Source organism: Pelodiscus sinensis, chromosome 10 (assembly GCF_052426305.1).
Source record: "Pelodiscus sinensis isolate ZL-2025 chromosome 10, ASM5242630v1, whole genome shotgun sequence".
Taxonomy (NCBI): domain Eukaryota; kingdom Metazoa; phylum Chordata; order Testudines; family Trionychidae; genus Pelodiscus; species Pelodiscus sinensis.
This window is the reverse complement of record NC_143061.1, coordinates 55,662,937-55,681,367: the sequence shown is the minus strand read 5'-3', so window position 1 is coordinate 55,681,367 and position 18,431 is coordinate 55,662,937. Positions and strand designations below refer to the sequence as shown.

The window sequence follows — 18,431 nt, the reverse complement described above, 5'->3', positions numbered from 1 at the left end:
CACCCCCGCCACTGCCCCACGCGCCGGAGGGAGCAAGAGCCTGTCCCCCCCGTGACAAGCGAGGCCCCCGGAGCCCCTGCTGCTACCGCCAATGCTTAATGCTGCCCGGAGCCTCGCCGGGCCCCGTGGTCACCGCGTGGGACTGTACACGCTCCCCCCACTGCAGGCTCCCGCAGCCAAGGGCCCTCAGCGCCCGGCCGGGTCAGCGAGCCAGACTGCAACCGTACCCGGGGGTCTGCCGGCCATCGATTCTCCAGGGCCACGGTTCCAGCACGCGAGCCGCTAGCCACCAGTGGCCACGTGGCCGGTCGCGTGTGGCTAGCTCGCATTAGTGGCTACTGCTTCAGAACCGCTCGAAGGGATTTGGGCACCCCGCTTTCACGGACACCCAGGGGAGTGAGGCACTCTGTAGCGGCACAGCGTGGGGGCGTGGGATTGGACACCCCGGGCCGCTCGGCACAGCACTTCCCCAGCCCTCTGCAACCCAGCACCTGGGCACCAGCTGAGCCTTAAGCAGGGCCCCCAGGCCCATGGCCGGAGCCGGCTGGAGCAGCCGGGGGCGTGCTTTGTGGAGGTGGGGCCTCCGGGCAGGTGTCTGCCAGTCACTGCTCTCAGGGCAGCAGCCGGAGGATTTCCTGCCAACGTGGATCCCGAGCGGCGGGAGGGCCCTAGGAGACGGACTTGCTCTTCTAGGAGCTGCCAGGCTGACCCGAGCGGCTCGGTCCGGAACTCGTCATTTTGATTTGTGGGAAACAGCATGAACCTGCCCCTGCCTCCTTTGAATCGTTGCCCTGGGGAGGGCTGGAGGGCAGGGGGCAGGGGGCAGGCTGCCCCGGGAGAAAGGCCGACCCCAGCAACCTGGGACCAGGGGAGAGGCACCTCTCCGTGGCTGCTGTAGCTCCAGCAGGCAGAGTGGGGGGAGGGTGCATGTCCCCCGCTGGGGCTGGTCCAGGTTCATCTGCCCCTGCGCTGCCCAGCCAGAGGGAGGAATGCAGCCGCCTGGGCACGTTCCCCCACTCCCTGACGAAGGGGACCAGCCAGCCATGTCCCCAACAAATCGCAGGGGGGGAGGTGAAGCGTCAGCCCCCTGCCCCATAAGGGGGCCCTGGGGGTGGGACACTCAGGGCTGGGGCAGTCCCAGATGGGCAGGATCCCCCAGCCAGCCCCTTTCACCCGCCGGCTTCCTGAGCCGCAATCCCAGTCCATCCCCTGGAGGGGCCTCTCTCCCCGGGCAGCCTGCACCCCGGGCCCCCCTCCCCACCCAGCTCAGAGCGAGGAGTCACACAGGGAAGGGGCAGAGCTGAGTCGAGCGAAGGACCCGAGCAGCGCGGGGAAATCTGCTGGGAGTTAGCAAATCCACAGGAAACAGCAGGCAGGAGCCACCCCCACCCCCACCCCCCTCTCCAGGGGCATGACAATTTCAGAGAGGAAACTGAGCCCCAGGCTCCGACGTGTGTGTTTGTGCTGGATACCCCTGCGGCCTGGACCGCTGCCAGTCCCTCCGGCCCTTCCCTCGGCCACGCCCGGCCGGCATCGCGAGCCAGCCCCAAGCGCAGGGGGCGGCCCGCTACTCAGGGCCAAGGGGGCGTTGCCTTGCCGCGAAGGAGCATCGCAGCGAAGGGCTGCTCGGTGCTACACGGGGCGTGAGCGGGGGCATGAGAACCCAGCAGAGGTGGAAATTCGGCTTGTGGCTTCTTTACAAAGTGCCATGTGCAAGGGGTACCCCCAAATCACTCCGCCCCAGGGCCGCTGGGACAGCGGGGCGCCATCCATTGGGGGCAGAGTCACTCCCTGGTTGCTCAGGCTTGGGGATAAAAATGCCTACTACAGCTGGTTGGATTTCCCCCCTGGAAAATGTTGGGGGTACAAAATATAGAAAACCAAAACATTTTTTGGGCACCACATGCTCCCATATTAATCTATGGGCGGGGCTGGGTGGCCAGGGGGCTTCTCCCACAATGCACTGCTTCCTTCCCTCTTGGCGAGCGGCGGTTACCCCACAGCGGAGGCCACGGTGCAGCCCGGCGAGCGCTCGGCCGAGAGAAGGATGGGAGCGGAAGGCACTTGAGTGTCGAGAGCCATTAGGTGCCATTTTTAATCTTAGTATTTCAGTTTCCAGGCACTTAGCCGGCTTGATGAGGCAGGGACGGGTCCCGCCGGCAGCAGGCTGGGTGATGGGGAACAGCACTTAGTCGAAAGCCCAATTTTCTACTGAAAATCAGGTTTGATGGAAAATTTTCAGCCAGGCCTCTGTCTAGGCCAGAGAGCATCGGCAGCCAGTGCACGTGCTACCTCCAAGAACCCCGGCTATGTCCCAGAGGAGCAGCCCATCCTTTCCCCGGAGGGAGAGGCCTCCCGGGTGGGGCTAGGTCAGTTCATAGAACAATTTCACCACGGTGGGGGCTGCTCACCCACCATTGCAGCCAGGACCATCACCCTGCGTCCAGGCCAGCGGGCACCTGCCGTAGCATAGGCCTGCCCCTTGTCAAGGATCAGAAATAGCATGGGGGGGGGGGGAGTAGTTTTAGCAATTGTTGCATTCGACACGCTTGTCCCAAATGGGGCGTCTCCTTTCAATTACCGCAAGTCAAAGATGTTTTGGAGTACTGCCCAAAATGTGTGTCTAATTTTTATAATACGTATAAAAATGGCTTACGTTAATTGAAGCGTTGTACCCTTGTTATTTAGCTCTGGTTTAATGGGTTTCACTTTTCTCTTCCTGGCATTAAGGCTACATTTTTTACCACCCATTGATTTACCATAATCAGCTAATATTTAATCATCTACTACATATTTGAGAGAGTCTGTCTGTCTGTCTGTCCAAGAGCTCCTCGTAAATTAGAAGAGCAGAGACCACCAAATTCAGTAGGCAACTTCCTCTTATCATAACTTAAAGCGAGATAAGGGCTTGGTTGTACCAGGACAATGGGATGTGCCTGGAATGCAACTGTTGCTCATAACACGGAAAGCGGGAGGTCTGCTAGCAGGGACTGTTATACTATATAATGGCCACAGGGGGGCAGCAAGGAGACAGAGATGGTGCTGGGACAGCTACAACCCCACTGGGGCAGCAGAGGGCAGGGCTGGAGAAAGGGACAGCTACCTACTATATTTTTGGGAGAGTTTGTCTGTGTGTCTGTCTGCTTGTCCCTCCCCAGCTAGAGGACACTCCCCCCTCCTCCCACAGCTGCAGCAGCCACAGAGAGGTGCTTCTCACCTGGCCCCAAGCTGCTGCGGTGAGAGAGGGCTGGTTAGTCCTCTCTCCCCTGGGGCAGCCTGCGTAATGAACCCTCAGCCCCCCCGCAATGATTTCAGTGAAGAAAAGCAAAATAGAGTTAAGGACCTGAGCAGCATCGGGTAAATCTTCTAGTTCAAAATGTAATTAAATACATTTACTGTTAGCTAAAGAGATCTGTCCTTTGCCACGCCGGCACTATCCCAATGTAGCCACACAGGGCAATGCTGCAGCCAAGAACGGAGATTGCCATCTTCAGCCGAACTGGATTTTTAACAGGATTAATATTTTTAAATTGTCGCCACCATTTAAAGCCGGGTGTGGTTTGAAACCCGGCAACGCGACAGCCTGGCCCACTGAAATACAGAAACCTGCTGCCTCCCAGCGGCTGAATCAGATCCCCCCCCCACGTGAATCAGATCCGAGTCAGGGAGCAGGGACCAACTGCACCGGGAAAGGGAGGGCGTCAATAAGAAGCGAGCAGCCACTTCCGGCATGTTCCACCACACGTATCGGAGACACAGCCAGGGTATGTGGTGTTGTGTCAGGGTGTTGTGTCAGGGTGTTGTGTCAGGGTGTTGCTAGCAGCAGAAGCCTGGTACTCACCAATGTACAGCGCAGAATTGTTGGCCGAAGCAAAGTCGTCCACGTAGGAGATCCCAAAGGGCTGAATGGGAACGGTCCCGATGCCAGCCAGCAGCTGGGCTACCACCATCATTGCCCACATGCTGGTGGCCTCTTTGTGGGGGTCCTGGGTGGTGTTGGGACATATAAACATGCCTCCTTGCTGGCAGAGATGGGCGTCGATGTTGCTCTTGTTATCTGGAAGCAGAAGGCAGGCGCGTTACAAATGGAGCATTGCAACCTGCTGCTCCGCCCTCTGGCCACCAGGTGACTCGGGGCAGCCTGTCTGTGCGGGTGTCACTGCGGGCGTAACGGGGAGCTTTCGGAGAGGTGGCGGCGAACGGGCAGTGACAGCCCAGCGAGACACCCAGGCTGAGATCACTGCGCTGGGTTGGCACTTGCCAAGCAGGCCGACCACATGCTCAGGAAGAGAAATGCCACACCCGGTGGGCACTCACCCCACGGCACAATGCCACGGGCAATGGGGGGCACGCTGCCCACGGAGGCCCACGACACTCCCTCGCCCGTCACACATGCTTGGGTGCTGGCGTTCAGCTAGAACCGGGAACATCCTCGTTCTAATCAGCATCTGTCAGCCTCGGCCTCCCATCCGGGCGTCAGTTCCAGGGCTCAGCACGGAAAGGAGGCTGAGCAGGGACCGGTCTGATTAGAGGTGGACCAGCACGGCTCCGGGGAGAGAGCTCACAAGCGTTGCTCTAGGGAGGGACGGGTAACTCTGCAAGGGGGGGATACTGAATTCCTTTGCAGGCTCCATTTACAATAATGCTGGCTACGTGGGGGCGGGGGCGGGGGCGGGGATCTGTAGCCAGCGGAGCGGAAAGTCACCCTCGATGACACGCGATGACTTTGGGGCATCTATTCACTAGCTCGCTGCCGTCCCGTTCCTTGCTCGCCCCAACTGTTCCAACATTCCCAGCGACCCCTTTGAGTTACGAGAACGCCGCTGCGGCTTTCCCGTCGTAGGAGCCAATTTCACCAAAACAGAAACACATGTCTGTCAGGTGATTATGGGTTTCGCTGGCGTAACAGGACTGCACCTCCCCACAAAAATCCTTCTGCAAGCCATTACAAGCAGCGCTTCAACGCGAGCGGCGTGTTCTTTCAGGATGACGGAGACTCCTGAACCGCTGGCGATTTTTGCTCTAAAGAAAAGCAGAAGCAGCACGACCGCAGCGAGAATTATCTCACGCCAAATCCCATTCGGCCAAGTCAAGCTGGTTGCACAGAAATACGGGCCAGACCCACGACGTTGCTATTTCTCGTCTGTTCAGCGTTCTGCGTTCCTGCCACTCAAAGGCAGCCAGCACACGGATCGTATTTAGTGAACTTAAACGTACAATGCATCCCTGCCATGCCCAGGGCCAGGCAGCGTGGGGGAAGGCTGCTCGCATGAGACACCCCGAAGATTAAATTACTTCCACCTGCCTTGGCGTCATCCAGAGCTCGTGAACAGCCAGGGCCTGGGGACCAGGCGGCAGCTAAGCTTCTGAGCCGAGCAGCGGGGACTGGTGGGGCTGGGAGAATGAGGACGTGGCTAGCATGGCCCGTGGAGAGGTTGAACCCCTGGGCGCTGCTTTGACAGCGTCCCCTTATAGCCAGAGCCACCCTCTTCCCTCCTCTCCCCTGAAGGCAGCTGGCGTCTGCATTCGCTTCCGGGGGATTTGGAACTTGCTCTCCCAGCCACGCCTCTCCCCTGTTCCCTCCCCAGGCCCACCGGTGCGGCCGCCGAGGCGGATTTCAAACCACCCACCCGGGAGTGAGCTAGCAACGCCCTGCGGCGGCCCCTGGCTGGTCGGCTCTGCCAGCCCCAGGACGCAGGTTCGGTCTTACGCCGAAAGGGCAGCTCTGCGAATGGCCCACAGGGAGAGGGGGAAGGGCGTGTAGACGACGCGCCTGCTCCCATGGGAGTTAGGGGCCTGGAGACTTCAAACAGCCTGCACACCTCTGTGCCTACGCGGTTTGGGAATTGCTCCGAATCCCAGCCGAAGCAGGGGCCGGACCTTGGGGGGCCTGCTGTGCATTCTGGGATAGCTGTGAGCGCGGCCCAGGGACCCAGCTCCGGCAGTGGTGCTGCTCTGGGACGCAGGCCCGGTGGCTCCGGAGGAACCTCCCCGAAGCGCCTTTCCCTAGCCCCACGGCACGGCACAGCAGGCCCGGGCTGCACACACACTCCCCAGGGTGGGCGGGGAGCCAGGGGAAGGCGCTCACCATTGCCAGGCACTACGTGTGCAACAGCCGCGGCAGGGCCCTACGCCGGCCCGGCGCACACGCCAAACCGAGCCCCATCGGCAAGGCCTTCCGCAGCCGCCGCCCGGCTCAAGGGGGGCTGGGCCCCACAGCAGCCACCTCAAGCGCCCTATGGACAGGCCTAGCGCAGGGCGGCGGCAGAGCTCCCCCGGCACTCACCACGTCGGCAAGAGTCGGAGCGACCCGACCGGCTGCTCTCCCCACCCGCCGTGCTCGGCAGGGCGCCGGCCCCTGGACGTGCCGCTTCCCTTGCCGTGGAGAAGCGCGGCGCCGTGGGCAGGGAGGCCAGAGCAGGCTGCCGGGCCGCGCCCCCTCCCGATGTCGTGGTGAGCAAAGGTGGCGCCCCCTGCTGCCGCCCAGCTCCCCGTAAACCCGGCTTGGAGAGGGGCAGCGGTGAAGCAGTGGTGGGCCCCGCAGGGACGGGCCTGTGGAGACGGATGCATTAAAGGTTCCCGTTCCAACCGGGAGCGCCCATGCGGGGAGCTTTGCAAGCGAGGGCTTCGGGGGCCAGTCTCAGGCTCTGTGCTCCGGCGGCTGGCAGCACCGCAGTGCCCCAAAGGGCGGGGAGGGCCAGCGTCCAGCTGGGGACCCAGCTGCCCCAGCCAGCGGGGCAGAGTGCCACATGCCCCTGGGGGGGGGGGATCAAGCCACTTACCAGTGCTAATATGGGCAATCTCGTACGGCTCCGAGAGGAAGTGTGGCAGGGTCACCAGGAAAGCCCCCAGGGCCAGAAGCAGCCCCCCCAGGCCGATAACCCGGGGGCGGTGAACCCGGCTGCCGAAGTAGCTGACGAAGACGATGAAGACGACGTTGCCAATCTGGGGGGTGGGGAGGGGACAGTGGAGAGTCACGGGGGGCAGGAAGGAGACGCAGGCTCAGAGCGCCCCAGCAAAGCAGAGATGCCTGTGACGGTCTCTCCCTTCTGCTCTGCCTGAGGGTCTCGCTGCGCAGGCCACACTCCCCAGGGCTGCAACGTCACCGTCACCACCATGAGACGGTCGCTCAGCAGCACCCTAAGCTAAGGGGTGGGGCAGTGTCCTTAGCCACCCGGTGCTGGGCTGGGTGTCCACGGCATCCCCTCTGGCTGGCGGACGCGCCCCACGGCTACTCTATGAAGTGCAGGTGACAAGCCGACAGCCCCCAATAGTCAGGTCGGCCGGGCGTGCTTGCTAGGACGCTGGGGCTTGCGCTGCAGCGCACTGGGCACCGGGAACAGCTATCCCACAGCGCAATAGCCACGGGGCTGGGCTGGGCTTGCAATGCTTCCTGGGGACGCACACTGCCGCGGGGGGAACGGGACACGCCTCCAACCTCCCATGATGCACCTTCCTCCCCCCGCCCCGACATCCACAGCAAACCCTGTTCGGTCCTGCCCTTCCTCCCAACCCGGGAGCACCCCGTGGTAAGGCAGCTTCCTGGCCTCCCTTTGCCTGTAGGCCAACGAAAAGGAGAGGGGGAAGAAGGGAAAGCGGGTGGGGAGAGGGACAGAGAGCGATGTCCCCCAGGAAGAGGGTCAGCGGGCCAGGAAGACGAAGGGCAATGGAACAAGGAGGTGAGGGAGACGGTGTGAGGCAGTGGGGAGCTTTGGGGGCTCAAAGGGGGGCTCAGTGCCCGGTTGTTACAGGTTCAAGGTGACAAGGGGGGGGCGTCTGTTGTGTCAGGGAACAGCCCAGAGCTGGAGCCGTGTGTCTGGTGCCCTGGTGCCCCCGGCCCTGCTCAGAGGACACGGCCAGACAAGGGGCTGCAGAGGGGAGACCCCGGCGACTGGCCCAGCTGGTCCCAGCGAGGGGAGAACATTGGACGGGGAGGGAGGGGAGGAGAGGGGCCCAGGCGGCCCTGTTGCCTGGGGAGAAGACACTGGCTGGCCGGGGAAGGGGCTTGTGGGGGTATTGGGAGCTCTGCTGCGAGACGGGGGCTGTTTTGGGGACCGAGAGCAGAGCAGGCAGGACTCAGCCCACACGTCAGGCTCCCGCAGCCGGCTGAGGGCCCAGGCGACTGGCCCGAGGGATCCTTTGCTGGATTCAAAGCTCCATAGCCCGTCCTGTTGGGCGCTGGCAAGGGGCACCGTACCTTGTGGGAGGGGAGGCCCCGGGGGCCAGAGGGAGGGGACCCCCGAGGGGCTCACGGCGGAGGCAGGAGGCCCTGAGAGGCGCCGTCCTGGAGGCGAGGGGCAGTCCCCGGGTGAGAGGGTCCCCCCGAGAGAGGGTCACCGCACTGGAGTGGGCCCTGGGAAAGGCTGTCTCACCGCCGCTGGAGGAGGGGCTGCCGCACTAGAGGGTGGGGGTCCGCCCAGGAGCCGAGTGGGCACCACCTGTGAGCCGTGACAGATGGGCACCTGGGGTCCCACTCTCTGGGTCGCCCCCCGCGCCCAGGAAAGCAATGCTGGCCGCAGGCCGACCTCCTTTTGCCCAGAGGAGCCACAGGGTCAGGCGCGAGCACAAAGCTCTAGTCCAGCCCGCCTTGCGGCCTCCAACCCCCTAGGGAGACGGCTCTCCGAGCGTCCGTGCTGCCTGTAGGCAGCCAGGGATCCAGCCCCGGGATTTAATCCGAACCTGCTGGGCTGTCGTTTGAACCTGCTGCCCTCGGCCGCGGGCGAGAACGTCTCTCCCTCGTCTTAATGGCAGCCTTTTAAGTGTGTGTGGGCCGCTCACGGGTCCTCGCGGGTTTCTCTTCTCCAAGCTGAGCACGGCCCGTTCCTGCGGCCCTTGCTCCTACGGCTTGTGTTCCAGCCTTTGATCGGCCTCCTCACTCATCTCTGGCTCCTGGCCAGTCTCTCCACACCCCTTCTGTGCAGCGGTGGCCACATTTGGACACAGCATTCCAGCTGCAGCCTAAATATCGCTCAGCTGGGCCCCGGTATCACCCCCACGACTCGCATGCACCACGGACCGTGACATCAGAGCTCCCCCGGGAAATCTCGCTTTTGGGGGGGGAGGGAGAAGGTGGCCCAGCTGGGTGGCTCCTACCATGCACCGGGGTCCAGCTGTTAGTCCCAGCTGTGCTGGGGAGAGATGAGACTTCCTCTTCCTTTAGAATCATAGAACCCCAGGGCTGGAAGGGACCTCAGGAGTCATCAAGTCCAGCTCCCTGCCCAAGGCAGGACCGATCCCAACTAAATCAACCCAGCCCAGTGCTTCCCCACCCTCCTAGTGAAATAGTTTTTCCTAATATCCAACCTGGACCTCTCCCACCACAACTTGAGACCATTGCTCCTTGTTCTGCCTCTGTCACTACTGAGAACAGCCTCTCTCCAGCCTCTTTGGAGCCTCCCTTCAGGAAATTGAAGGCTGCGATCAACCCTCCCCCCCCCCCACTCTTCGCTTCTGCAGAGTAAACAAACCCAAATCCCTCAGTCTCTCCTCATAGGTCATGTGCTCCAGCCCCCTTATCATTTTGGTTGCCCTCCGCTGGACCCTCTCAAATGCGTCCACATCCTTTCTGTAGTGGGGGGCCCAGAACTGGACACAATACTCCAGATGTGGCCTCACCAGAGCTGAATAAAGGGGAATAATCACTTCTCTGGATCTGCTGGCAATGCTCCTCTTAATGCACCTAATATGCCATTAGCCTTCTTGGCTACAAGGGCGCCCTGTTGACTCATCTCCAGCTTCTCATCCACTGTAACCCCCAGGTCCTTTTCTGCAGAATTGCTACTTAGCCATTCAGTCCCCAGCCTGTAACAATACTTGGGATTCTTCCCTCCCAAGTGCAGGACTCTACACTTGTCCTTGTTGAACCTCATCAGATTTCTTTTGGCCCAATCCTCTAGTCTGCCCAGGTCACTCTGGACCCTTCCCTGCCCCCCAGCGTATCTACCTCTCCCCCTAGCTTAGCGTCATCTGTAAACTTGCTGAGGGTGCAATCCATCCCCTCATCCAGGTCATTAACAAGGATGTTGAACAAAACCAGTCCAAGAACTGATCCTTGGGGCACTCAGCTAGAAACCAACAGCCAACCTGACATCGAGCCGTTGATCACTACCTGTTGGGCCCAACAGTCTAGCCAGCTTTCTATCCACACAGTCCATGTATCCAATCCATATTCCCTTAACTTGCTGGCAAGAATATTGTGGGAGACCGTATCCAAAGCTTTGCTAAAGTCAAGGTATCTCACATCCACTGACTTTCCCACGTCCACAGAGCCAGTTACCTCATCATAGAAGCTAATCAGATTGGTCAGGCAGGACTCGCCCTTCGTGAATCCATGTTGACTATTCCTGATCACTTTCCCTTCTTCCAAGTGCTTCAAAATGGATTCCTTGAGGATCCCCTCCATGATTTTTCCGGGGACTGAGGTAAGACTGACCGGTCTGTAGTTCCCTGGATCATCCTCCTTCCCTTTTTTAAAGATGGGCACTACATTTGCCTTTTTCCAATCATCTGGGATCTCTCCCGATCTCCACGAGTTTTCAAAGATAATGGCCAAAGGCTCCACAATGACATTTGCCAACTCCCTGTACCGTTGGATGCATTTAATCCAGGCCCATGGATTTGTGTATGTTTAGCTTTTCTAAATCGTTCCTAACTTATTTCCCCACCAAGGGCTGTCCACCTCCTTCCCATACTGCATTGCCTAGTGCATTTGTCTGGGAGCTGACCTTGTCCGTGAAGACAGAGGCAAAGAAAGCATTGAGTACTTCAGCTTTTCCCACATCATCTGTCACTAGGTTACCTCCCTCATCCAGTAAGGGCCCCACACCCTCTCTGATCACCCTCTTATTGCTAACATGCCTGTAGAAACCTTCCTTGTTATCCTTCGCATCCCTTGCTAGCTGCAATTCCAATTGTGCTTTCACCTTCCTGATAACTCCCCTACATTCTTGAGCAATATATTTATACTCCTCCTTAGTCATCTGTCCAAGTTTCCACTTCTTGTAAGCTTCCTTTTTGTGTTTAAACTCACCAAGGATGTCCCTGGTAAGCCAATCTGGTCGCCTACCATATTTGCTTTTCTTGCTGCGCATCGGGATGGTTTCTTCCTGTGCCTTTAATAAGGCTTCTTTAAAATACTGCTAGTTCTCCTGTTTCCTTTCCCCTTCACATAAGCATCCCAGGGGATCCTGCCCATCAGTTCTCTGAGGGAATCAAAGTCTGCTCTTCTGAAGTCCGGGGTGTGTATTTTGCTACTCTCCTTTCTTCCTTTGGTCAGGATCCTGAAATCTACCATCTCATGATCACTGCTTCCTAGGTTGTCACCCACCTCTACTTCCCCTACTAATTCCTCCCTGTTTGTGAGCAGCAGGTAAAGGTGCACATGGCCCCTGGTTGGTTCCTTCAACACTTGTACCAAGAAGTTATCCCCAACATTCTCCAAAAACTTCCTGGATTGTCTGTGTACTGATGGATTGGACTCCAGTCATGTGAGTCATCCCACCAAGTCTGTTATTCCAATCAAATCATAGTTCTTTAACTGGGCCACGGCTTCTAATTCTTCCTGTTTGTTTCCCAGGCTTCTCGCATTGGTGTACAGACACCTTAGATCACCAGTTGATTGCCCTGCCTTCTCCATACGAAACAGGGGTCCTCCTTTGTTGCTCGTTCCTCCTTGTGATTCTTTTCAGTGTCCGACTTCCTCACTTACCTCAGGGCTTTGTTCACCGTCCCCCAACGAACCTAGTTTAAAGCCCTCCTCACTAGATTTGCAAGCCTGCCCGCGAACATACTCCTTCCTCTCTTGGTAATCCCATGTCTTCCTAGCAATCCTTGTGCCCAGAACAGAGTCCCATGGTTGAAGAAACCAAAGCCTCCTCTGCGACACCACCACGCAACCGCACATTTATTTCCTCAATTCAACGATCCCTACCTGGGCCTTTTCCTTCAACCGGAAGGATGAACGAGAGAACACCACTTGCGCTTCAAATTCTTTGATCCTTCTTCCCAGCGCTACATAATCTGCTGTGACCCGCTCAGGGTCATTCTTGGTCGTATCGTTAGTTCCTAAATGGAGAAGCAGGAAGGGGTAGTGATCCGAAGGTTTAATCACTTTCAGAAGACTCTTGGTCACATCCTGAATGTGAGCTCCCAGTAAGCAGCATGCTTCTCGAGATTGCAGGTCTGGACGGCAGATGGATGACTCAGTCCCTCTTAGGAGGGAGTCCCTGAGCATCACCACCACCCGTCTTCTTTTGGGGGTGGTGGTCGTGGAACCCCCATCCCTAGGACTGCGCATCCCATGCCTTCCGGTAGATGGTATTTCCTTCTGATTTCTTCCCTGAGAGGTCCCTGCCAAAGCATTCTCCACCGCAGTGGCTGTGGAGAGAGCCTGAAAGCGGTTACTTACCTCTACAGGAATGGGGGATACCTGAGCTGGCCACCTTCTCCTTCTAGAGGTTACATGCTGCCAGTTTTCTTCCTTGTCCTGTGCTGCCCTGACTGGCTGCAGTAGAAGGGGGATGTTTGGACCTGGGTGCTGAAGCCATCCCCCGAGTGCTGCTGCGAGATCTCGACACGACTCAACGGCACGCAGGTCAGAGCCAGCGCAAGTGAGTCTGCATGAAGTTATAATTACATGGGCTGCGTCGCATGGATAAACTTAGCTTCATTGAATTAAGAGAGCAGGCCTGCGGCGCCTAGAGTCTAATAAATACATCAGATCATGAAATTCAGGGGTAAAACCCACTTCATCGTTATTCAATTAGTTGATTGGTCTAAATACCCTTTTGTATACATGTGTGCGGCTGGACTCATTTATCCCTTGTGGCTCTTGATTCTTGGAATCCGAGTCGAGGAGAAAGTGGTCGAATCCCAGAGAGACAGGCAGGGAGCTCACGTAAAACCAGAACAAAGCCGTGGGACAAGATGGGCCCGTTGTGGGGAAGTCGATGTTCTCGGAACAGGATGACAGAGATGGTTACTGCAGCCCCCGCCCGGTTGCCACTGGAATGGAACGTCCCCCATGCTGCTTGGCGTGCTCCGGCGACGGCACGAGGGGAGAATTCCTGGGCATGTTGGTATGTCCCAGCTGCGGACATGGCTCAGAGTGTTTCAGGGTGACTGATGTCAGAATCACTTTAAGCTGGTTATTTGGCACAGCCGAAGGGGAACTTTGGCATATGTGTCACCGCATGTTAGATCTGAGCCAAAGCCCAGAAAAGTCAACGGGAAGAGGCCCGCTCGCATCCACGGATGTCACAGGTGGAGCAGAAAGGCAGGAGAATGAGCACCCTGCGTGGCTGGGGCCACACTGTAAACCCAGCTGGATGGGGAGGGGGGGCCATTTGTGACACTAAAAGCAGAGCAAGGGACTTTCAAAGGTGCTCAGCGTTGGGGTAATCCTGCAGCCCTGCAGTCACTCTGAGGGAGCAGACCGGCTAGTGCTGTGTGCTGTGACTAGCTCTCATCAGAGAGCTGGGGAAGAGGAGATGGAGAACTAACTCTTGTAGGCGTCTTTGCAAGCCCAACCCTAAGTCCCTACAGCAACGTTTCTTAAAGTGTATTCCTGGGCACATTGGAGGTGTGCCGCAGAGAGAACAGAATTCAAAATGGCCACCCTTAAAGGGACAAGCCTCCTTTTTTTTGGTGGATTTTTTTTGCTCAACAAAAAAATCCTTGGTGTTCCCCATAAAAAAAATTATTCTTTGGTGTTCCTCGGTCTTAAAAAGTTTAAGAAACACTGCCCTAGAGCACCAGCCAACCACCCTGCGTAGACAGAGCAAGTCCTGCTCCAGGCGGGCAGACCGTTAGGGTTAGGGTCTTGCGAGAACACGAATGTGAATAAGATACATGGGACTTTCCTAGGAACCAGACAGGCTGGGATTGTTTATTTCACAAAATACTCCCAATTTTGGGGTGCACGTGTGCACAGCAAGAGAAAAAATGTTCCTCGAAACTGAGCAATCAACTTCCATCTCCCCCCCCCCCAGAACCTGGGAAGAGAACTGGGCACCCTGCCCTGAAGGCTAACAAAGAGACTGGGCCAGACCAGGGCAGGAAGCAAATTCCAGAGATTAAGACTTTCCAAGAAGAACACTTAGTACCCAGACAACTCGCCGTTAGCGGGAGTGAGCTCAGCCCTGGAGAACGTTCCCGTGAAACGCAATACCTGGCCTAGGAGCCCCTGGGGCCCGGAGGAGAGCGTTGACACTCAATCCGAGAGGAATCGGCCTGGTACAAGCAAGGAAAGGGTGCCAACAGCACCAGGGGTTCCAGGAGGAAACCTGGATCTGACGCTCAGCCGTGAACTGCTTCGGAACAGAGAGAAGAGACCTCCCTTGCTGATGCCCATGGGATCACACCCCTCCTCCACTTCTTACTCTTTCCCCGACCCACTGCGGGCCAGATTTTCAGAAGGGCTCAGCTGAACCCTCCTGAAAGAGCTGATCATACGGACCCTATGCCTGTCCAGATTAAGCACCCAAAACTTGCTCAGAAACTAAGAAAATCCGTGCCATCTGCAACCCATAAGAACAGGTCAGAGCTGCCGGACATCACAACCCAGAAGTGCTACAGGCTGCACCCCCCGGTCCGGCACTCTTGGGGCCCGAATGAGGGAATGTGCCAGACTGCGGAGGTCAATGCCACCAGCCCCCCAGCCAGCCCCCCTGCCACTGGCCCCAACTACCTGTGGCCCAGCCGAGCTGCTGACCCCGCTGCCGGATGCTGGCCCTCCTGCCACTGGACTCCCAGGGCTCTCTGGTCCGGGAACATCCATGGTTCTGTCGGACCAGAGAGTGCCGGGTTTGGGAGGTGCAACCCTGCAGTATTACTGCCCGGGACATTTTAGTACCTTCCCCAGCAACACTGAACGGGAGGGTCTTACACGAGCTCCTGCAAGCGGGATACCCCATGGGAGACACCCTGCAGCCACCCCAAAGCACGCCAGGACCTCGTGAGCAGGAAGACGCTGGAGCCGTTCAAAAGCAGCAATCCAGCTCAGCCCCGCAGGTGAGGCCCTCCAGCCAGCCCCCAGCAGGGCGTGGGGAGTGCTGCTGAGAGCTCAGAAAGCCAGCCGGGACGCCCGCCGCAGCGAGGAGAACAGGCGGAGAGCGTGGCTGGGAGGCTCCCTGGCCGCCTTGCTCTGCCGGTGGGGACAGCTGGGCAGACTGCTAGAGACAAGGCCCAGTTACGTGGGCAGCGACCTGGCCACGGCCCCTGGGAAGGGGGGTGCAACAGGGCAGATAGCCCAGCCCCAGCAAGTAGCGTCTTTCTTCCAGCCGCGAGGGTAGAGTAACTGGAGAAGGAAGAAAGGAGAATTGGAGGGGCCAGAGGGGGGCTGGAGCACATGACCCACGAGGAGAGGCTGAGGGATTTGGGCTTGTTTAGTCTGCAGAAGAGAAGAGCGAGGGGGGATTTGAGAGCAGCCTGCAGCTCCCTGCAGGGGGATTCCAAAGAGGCTGGAGAGAGGCTGTTCTCAGTGGGGGCGGATGGCGGAATGAGGAGCAATGGGCTCAAGTTGCAGTGGGGGAGGTCTAGGTTGGATATTAGGAAAAACTTTCCCTAGGAGGGTGGTGAAGCACTGGGCTGGTTCCCCAGGGAAGCAGTGGAGTCTCCATCCTTAGAGTGTTTAAGTCTCGGCTTCACCAAGCCCTGGCTGGGCTGATTGAGTTGGGTTGGTCCTGCCTTGGGCAGGGGCTGGACTCGATGCCTCCTCGGGGCTCTATGAAAGGGGGGCCCTAGCAAAACACCCTGCCCCCTTCTGTCCCTGGCTGCGTGTTTCTTTACTGGTCAGGGCCCCACAGTGGCCAGCTCGCCGCGCCCTTGTTCACCGGCGAGGCCAGGCAGCCCCAGCCACCAGGGCTAGTGCCACAGCCCGAGATGCCGGTCCCTCTCCCATTTCCCGTGGGAGTCCCTGGCAGGCAGAGCCCGCACCCGGCGCGTCCGGCACTCCTGGGCTTTGGCAAGGCACCGCGGAGACAGGGCCCAAGGTCCCTCACAGAGAGCAACGCCGCCCCCGCGCCGCTACCTCGTGCAGGCTGGAGATGAAGCCGGAAGAGAGGCTGGAGAGCCCGAAGCGCTTCTCAATGGTGGTCAGGCTGCTCTTGAAGTTGGCGCTGTAGAGCAGCTGGGACAGCTGGAGGAGGCCATGGCAGACCACAAACACCTGGGAGCAAAACAACAGGGCATTGCAGTGAGCAACGGAGCCGCGCCCCCCGGGGCGGAGAGCCACAGGCCACGCTGGCGCGTTGCCACGGCAACCGTCATGGACACGTTCAGGCCACGGCCCTCCCGCAGCCGGGGCGAGGCCGCCAGGGGGCTGCGTTTACGGCAGCTTTCCTTGTGCCCGGGGCGATGCCGAGCACGGCCCCATCGCTGCTACGGCCGACCTAGGGGACCCAGATGGAGGTTGGCTCCTGGCCCGCCGGCAGAGCGACGGAGGCCCGGTCTCACGCTGGCGGGGCTCCCTCAAAGGCGGGCACCACCCCCCGCGCTCCCAGCTCCTGGACTCAGCTGAGCTGTGGGGAGAAGAGCGTCAAGGCCTCTCCAGACCCACCCTGCACAGGCTGAACCCTTCCGGGGGGGCCTGTGGGAGACTCGCTCACCAGCTCTCTGCCCTCCTTAGCGAGAGAAAGCCAAACCTCCATGCTGTCCCCAGAGCTCCCGGCCCCTGCCCCCTGCCCCCTGCCTAGGGCTGCCAGATGGTTTCAGCAAAAACACCGGACACACTTGACTTGACCTCACAATCGACACCGCATCTGATTTAGAAATACCGGACAGTTCTCTTCTCAGCTCCTTCCCGAACAGAACGCTCAAATACCGGACTGTCCGGCTCAACGCTTGGCACCTGGCAGTCCTACCCCCGCCCGGCTCCAGATCTGTCATCCTCCTTCCCTCGTGCAGACACATCCCAGCCCCCCTGCAGCACCGCTGCCCGACACCTCCCCCCACCCGCTCCCCGGGGCGCACGGCTGCCAAGGTGCTTCGCGGAGCCGCTGTGCTGGGGTGCAGGGAGGCTGAGCAGAGCCGGGGCCACCGTGACAGAGAGGGGAACCAGCAGGAGCACAGGCATGGCTCAGCAGTGGCCTGCAGAAGGGTGACGTGTCGCTATGCCCCAGGTACCACTTCCAGTCTCTGCAACCCTGTGCCTGCCTCGCTCCCACCAGCTCTGCTTCCTGAGTCGCTGGCCAGTGAAACGTGAGCCGCCCGGGTAGTGCCAGTGCTGTGCAAAGGGCAGCGCTGCTCTGGGAGGGAGGATGCCTAGTTGCTGTTCCCAGCTCTGCCACTGACTTGCCGTGTGCCCCCGGGCAAGTCTTTCCCTGCTCTTTGGGCCAGGGACGGTAGCTGGTTTTGTGGCTGTGCAGTGCAACAGGGGGTATATCAGCTCCGCACTGAGGAGTGAGCTCTGCCCAGCTGGTTGGACAACCCCCCCCCCCCCACCACCACCACACACACAGCCCAACTGGCCATGCTCCTGGTGGAGCCAGGCTATAAAAAGCCTGTGGCAGCTCCGTCGGGGCTGGCCGCTGGCGGGGAAGGAGGCGGGGATACCCCGGAGAGGCAGCCAGGCTGGAGGTGCTACCTGCAGGCCCAGTGGGTCGCGGGGAGGCATCTGGCCGATCCCGTAGGAAGTAGCCCAGGGCGAGGAGTCACCCCGGGTCCCTCGGCGTGCGCTGGCTGGATTCCCTGCGGAGCAGGCGGCAGCATCAGCCACTGCCTACAGGGCCCCGGGCTGGGACCTGGGGGACTGGGAGGGCCCAGGACCCCCTCCCCTCAGGTGGCTTGAGGGGCCACACCCCTGGGAACTCGGCCTCCAGGCTGTAAGAGCCCCAACACAACCCCGATAGACTGTGACCAGTGGGCCGTAGTAACCCCGATACAAGGGCCAGCAGATTGACTGTGACCAGTGGGCCGTAGTAACCCCGATACAAGGGCCAGCAGATTGACTGTGACCAGTGGGCCGTAGTAACCCCGATACAAGGGCCAGCGGATTGACTGTGACCAGTGGGCCGTAGTAACCCCGATACAAGGGCCAGCGGATAGACTGTGACCTGTGGGCCGTATTAACCCCCATACAAGGGCCAGCGGATAGACTGTGACCTGTGGGCCGTAGTAACCCCGATACAAGGGCCAGCAGAATGACTGTGACCAGTGGGCCGTATTAACCCCGATACAAGGGCCAGCGGATTGACTGTGACCAGTAGGCCGTATTAACCCCCATACAAGGGCCAGCGGATAGACTGTGACCTGTGGGCCGTATTAACCCCCATACAAGGGCCAGCGGATAGACTGTGACCTGTGGGCCGTAGTAACCCCGATACAAGGGCCAGCGGATAGACTGTGACCTGTGGGCCGTAGTAACCCCGATACAAGGGCCAGCGGATTGACTGTGACCAGTGGGCCGTATTAACCCCCATACAAGGGCCAGCGGA

General features: G+C 59.4%; 1 protein-coding gene across 3 annotated transcripts in view; it reads right to left on the bottom strand.

The window, feature by feature from the left end:
• The window catches only part of SLCO2A1 (solute carrier organic anion transporter family member 2A1), a 42,810-nt gene that overhangs the window by 12,943 nt on the left and 11,436 nt on the right, over nt 1–18,431 (bottom strand). The window contains exons 1-4 of one of the 3 annotated variants that reach the window (XM_075937218.2): nt 17,582–17,857; nt 16,028–16,165; nt 6,783–6,945; nt 3,842–4,057 (exon numbers count right to left, since the gene is read on the bottom strand). In XM_075937218.2, coding sequence (XP_075793333.2) covers nt 3,842–4,057; nt 6,783–6,945; nt 16,028–16,165; nt 17,582–17,611 — 547 coding nt within the window. In that variant the 5' untranslated portion in view covers nt 17,612–17,857. Of the gene's footprint in view, nt 1–3,841; nt 4,058–6,782; nt 6,946–16,027; nt 16,166–17,581; nt 17,858–18,431 lie in introns of those variants that run through there. The other 2 variants (XM_075937217.2, XM_075937219.2) reach the window with 2 other exon arrangements.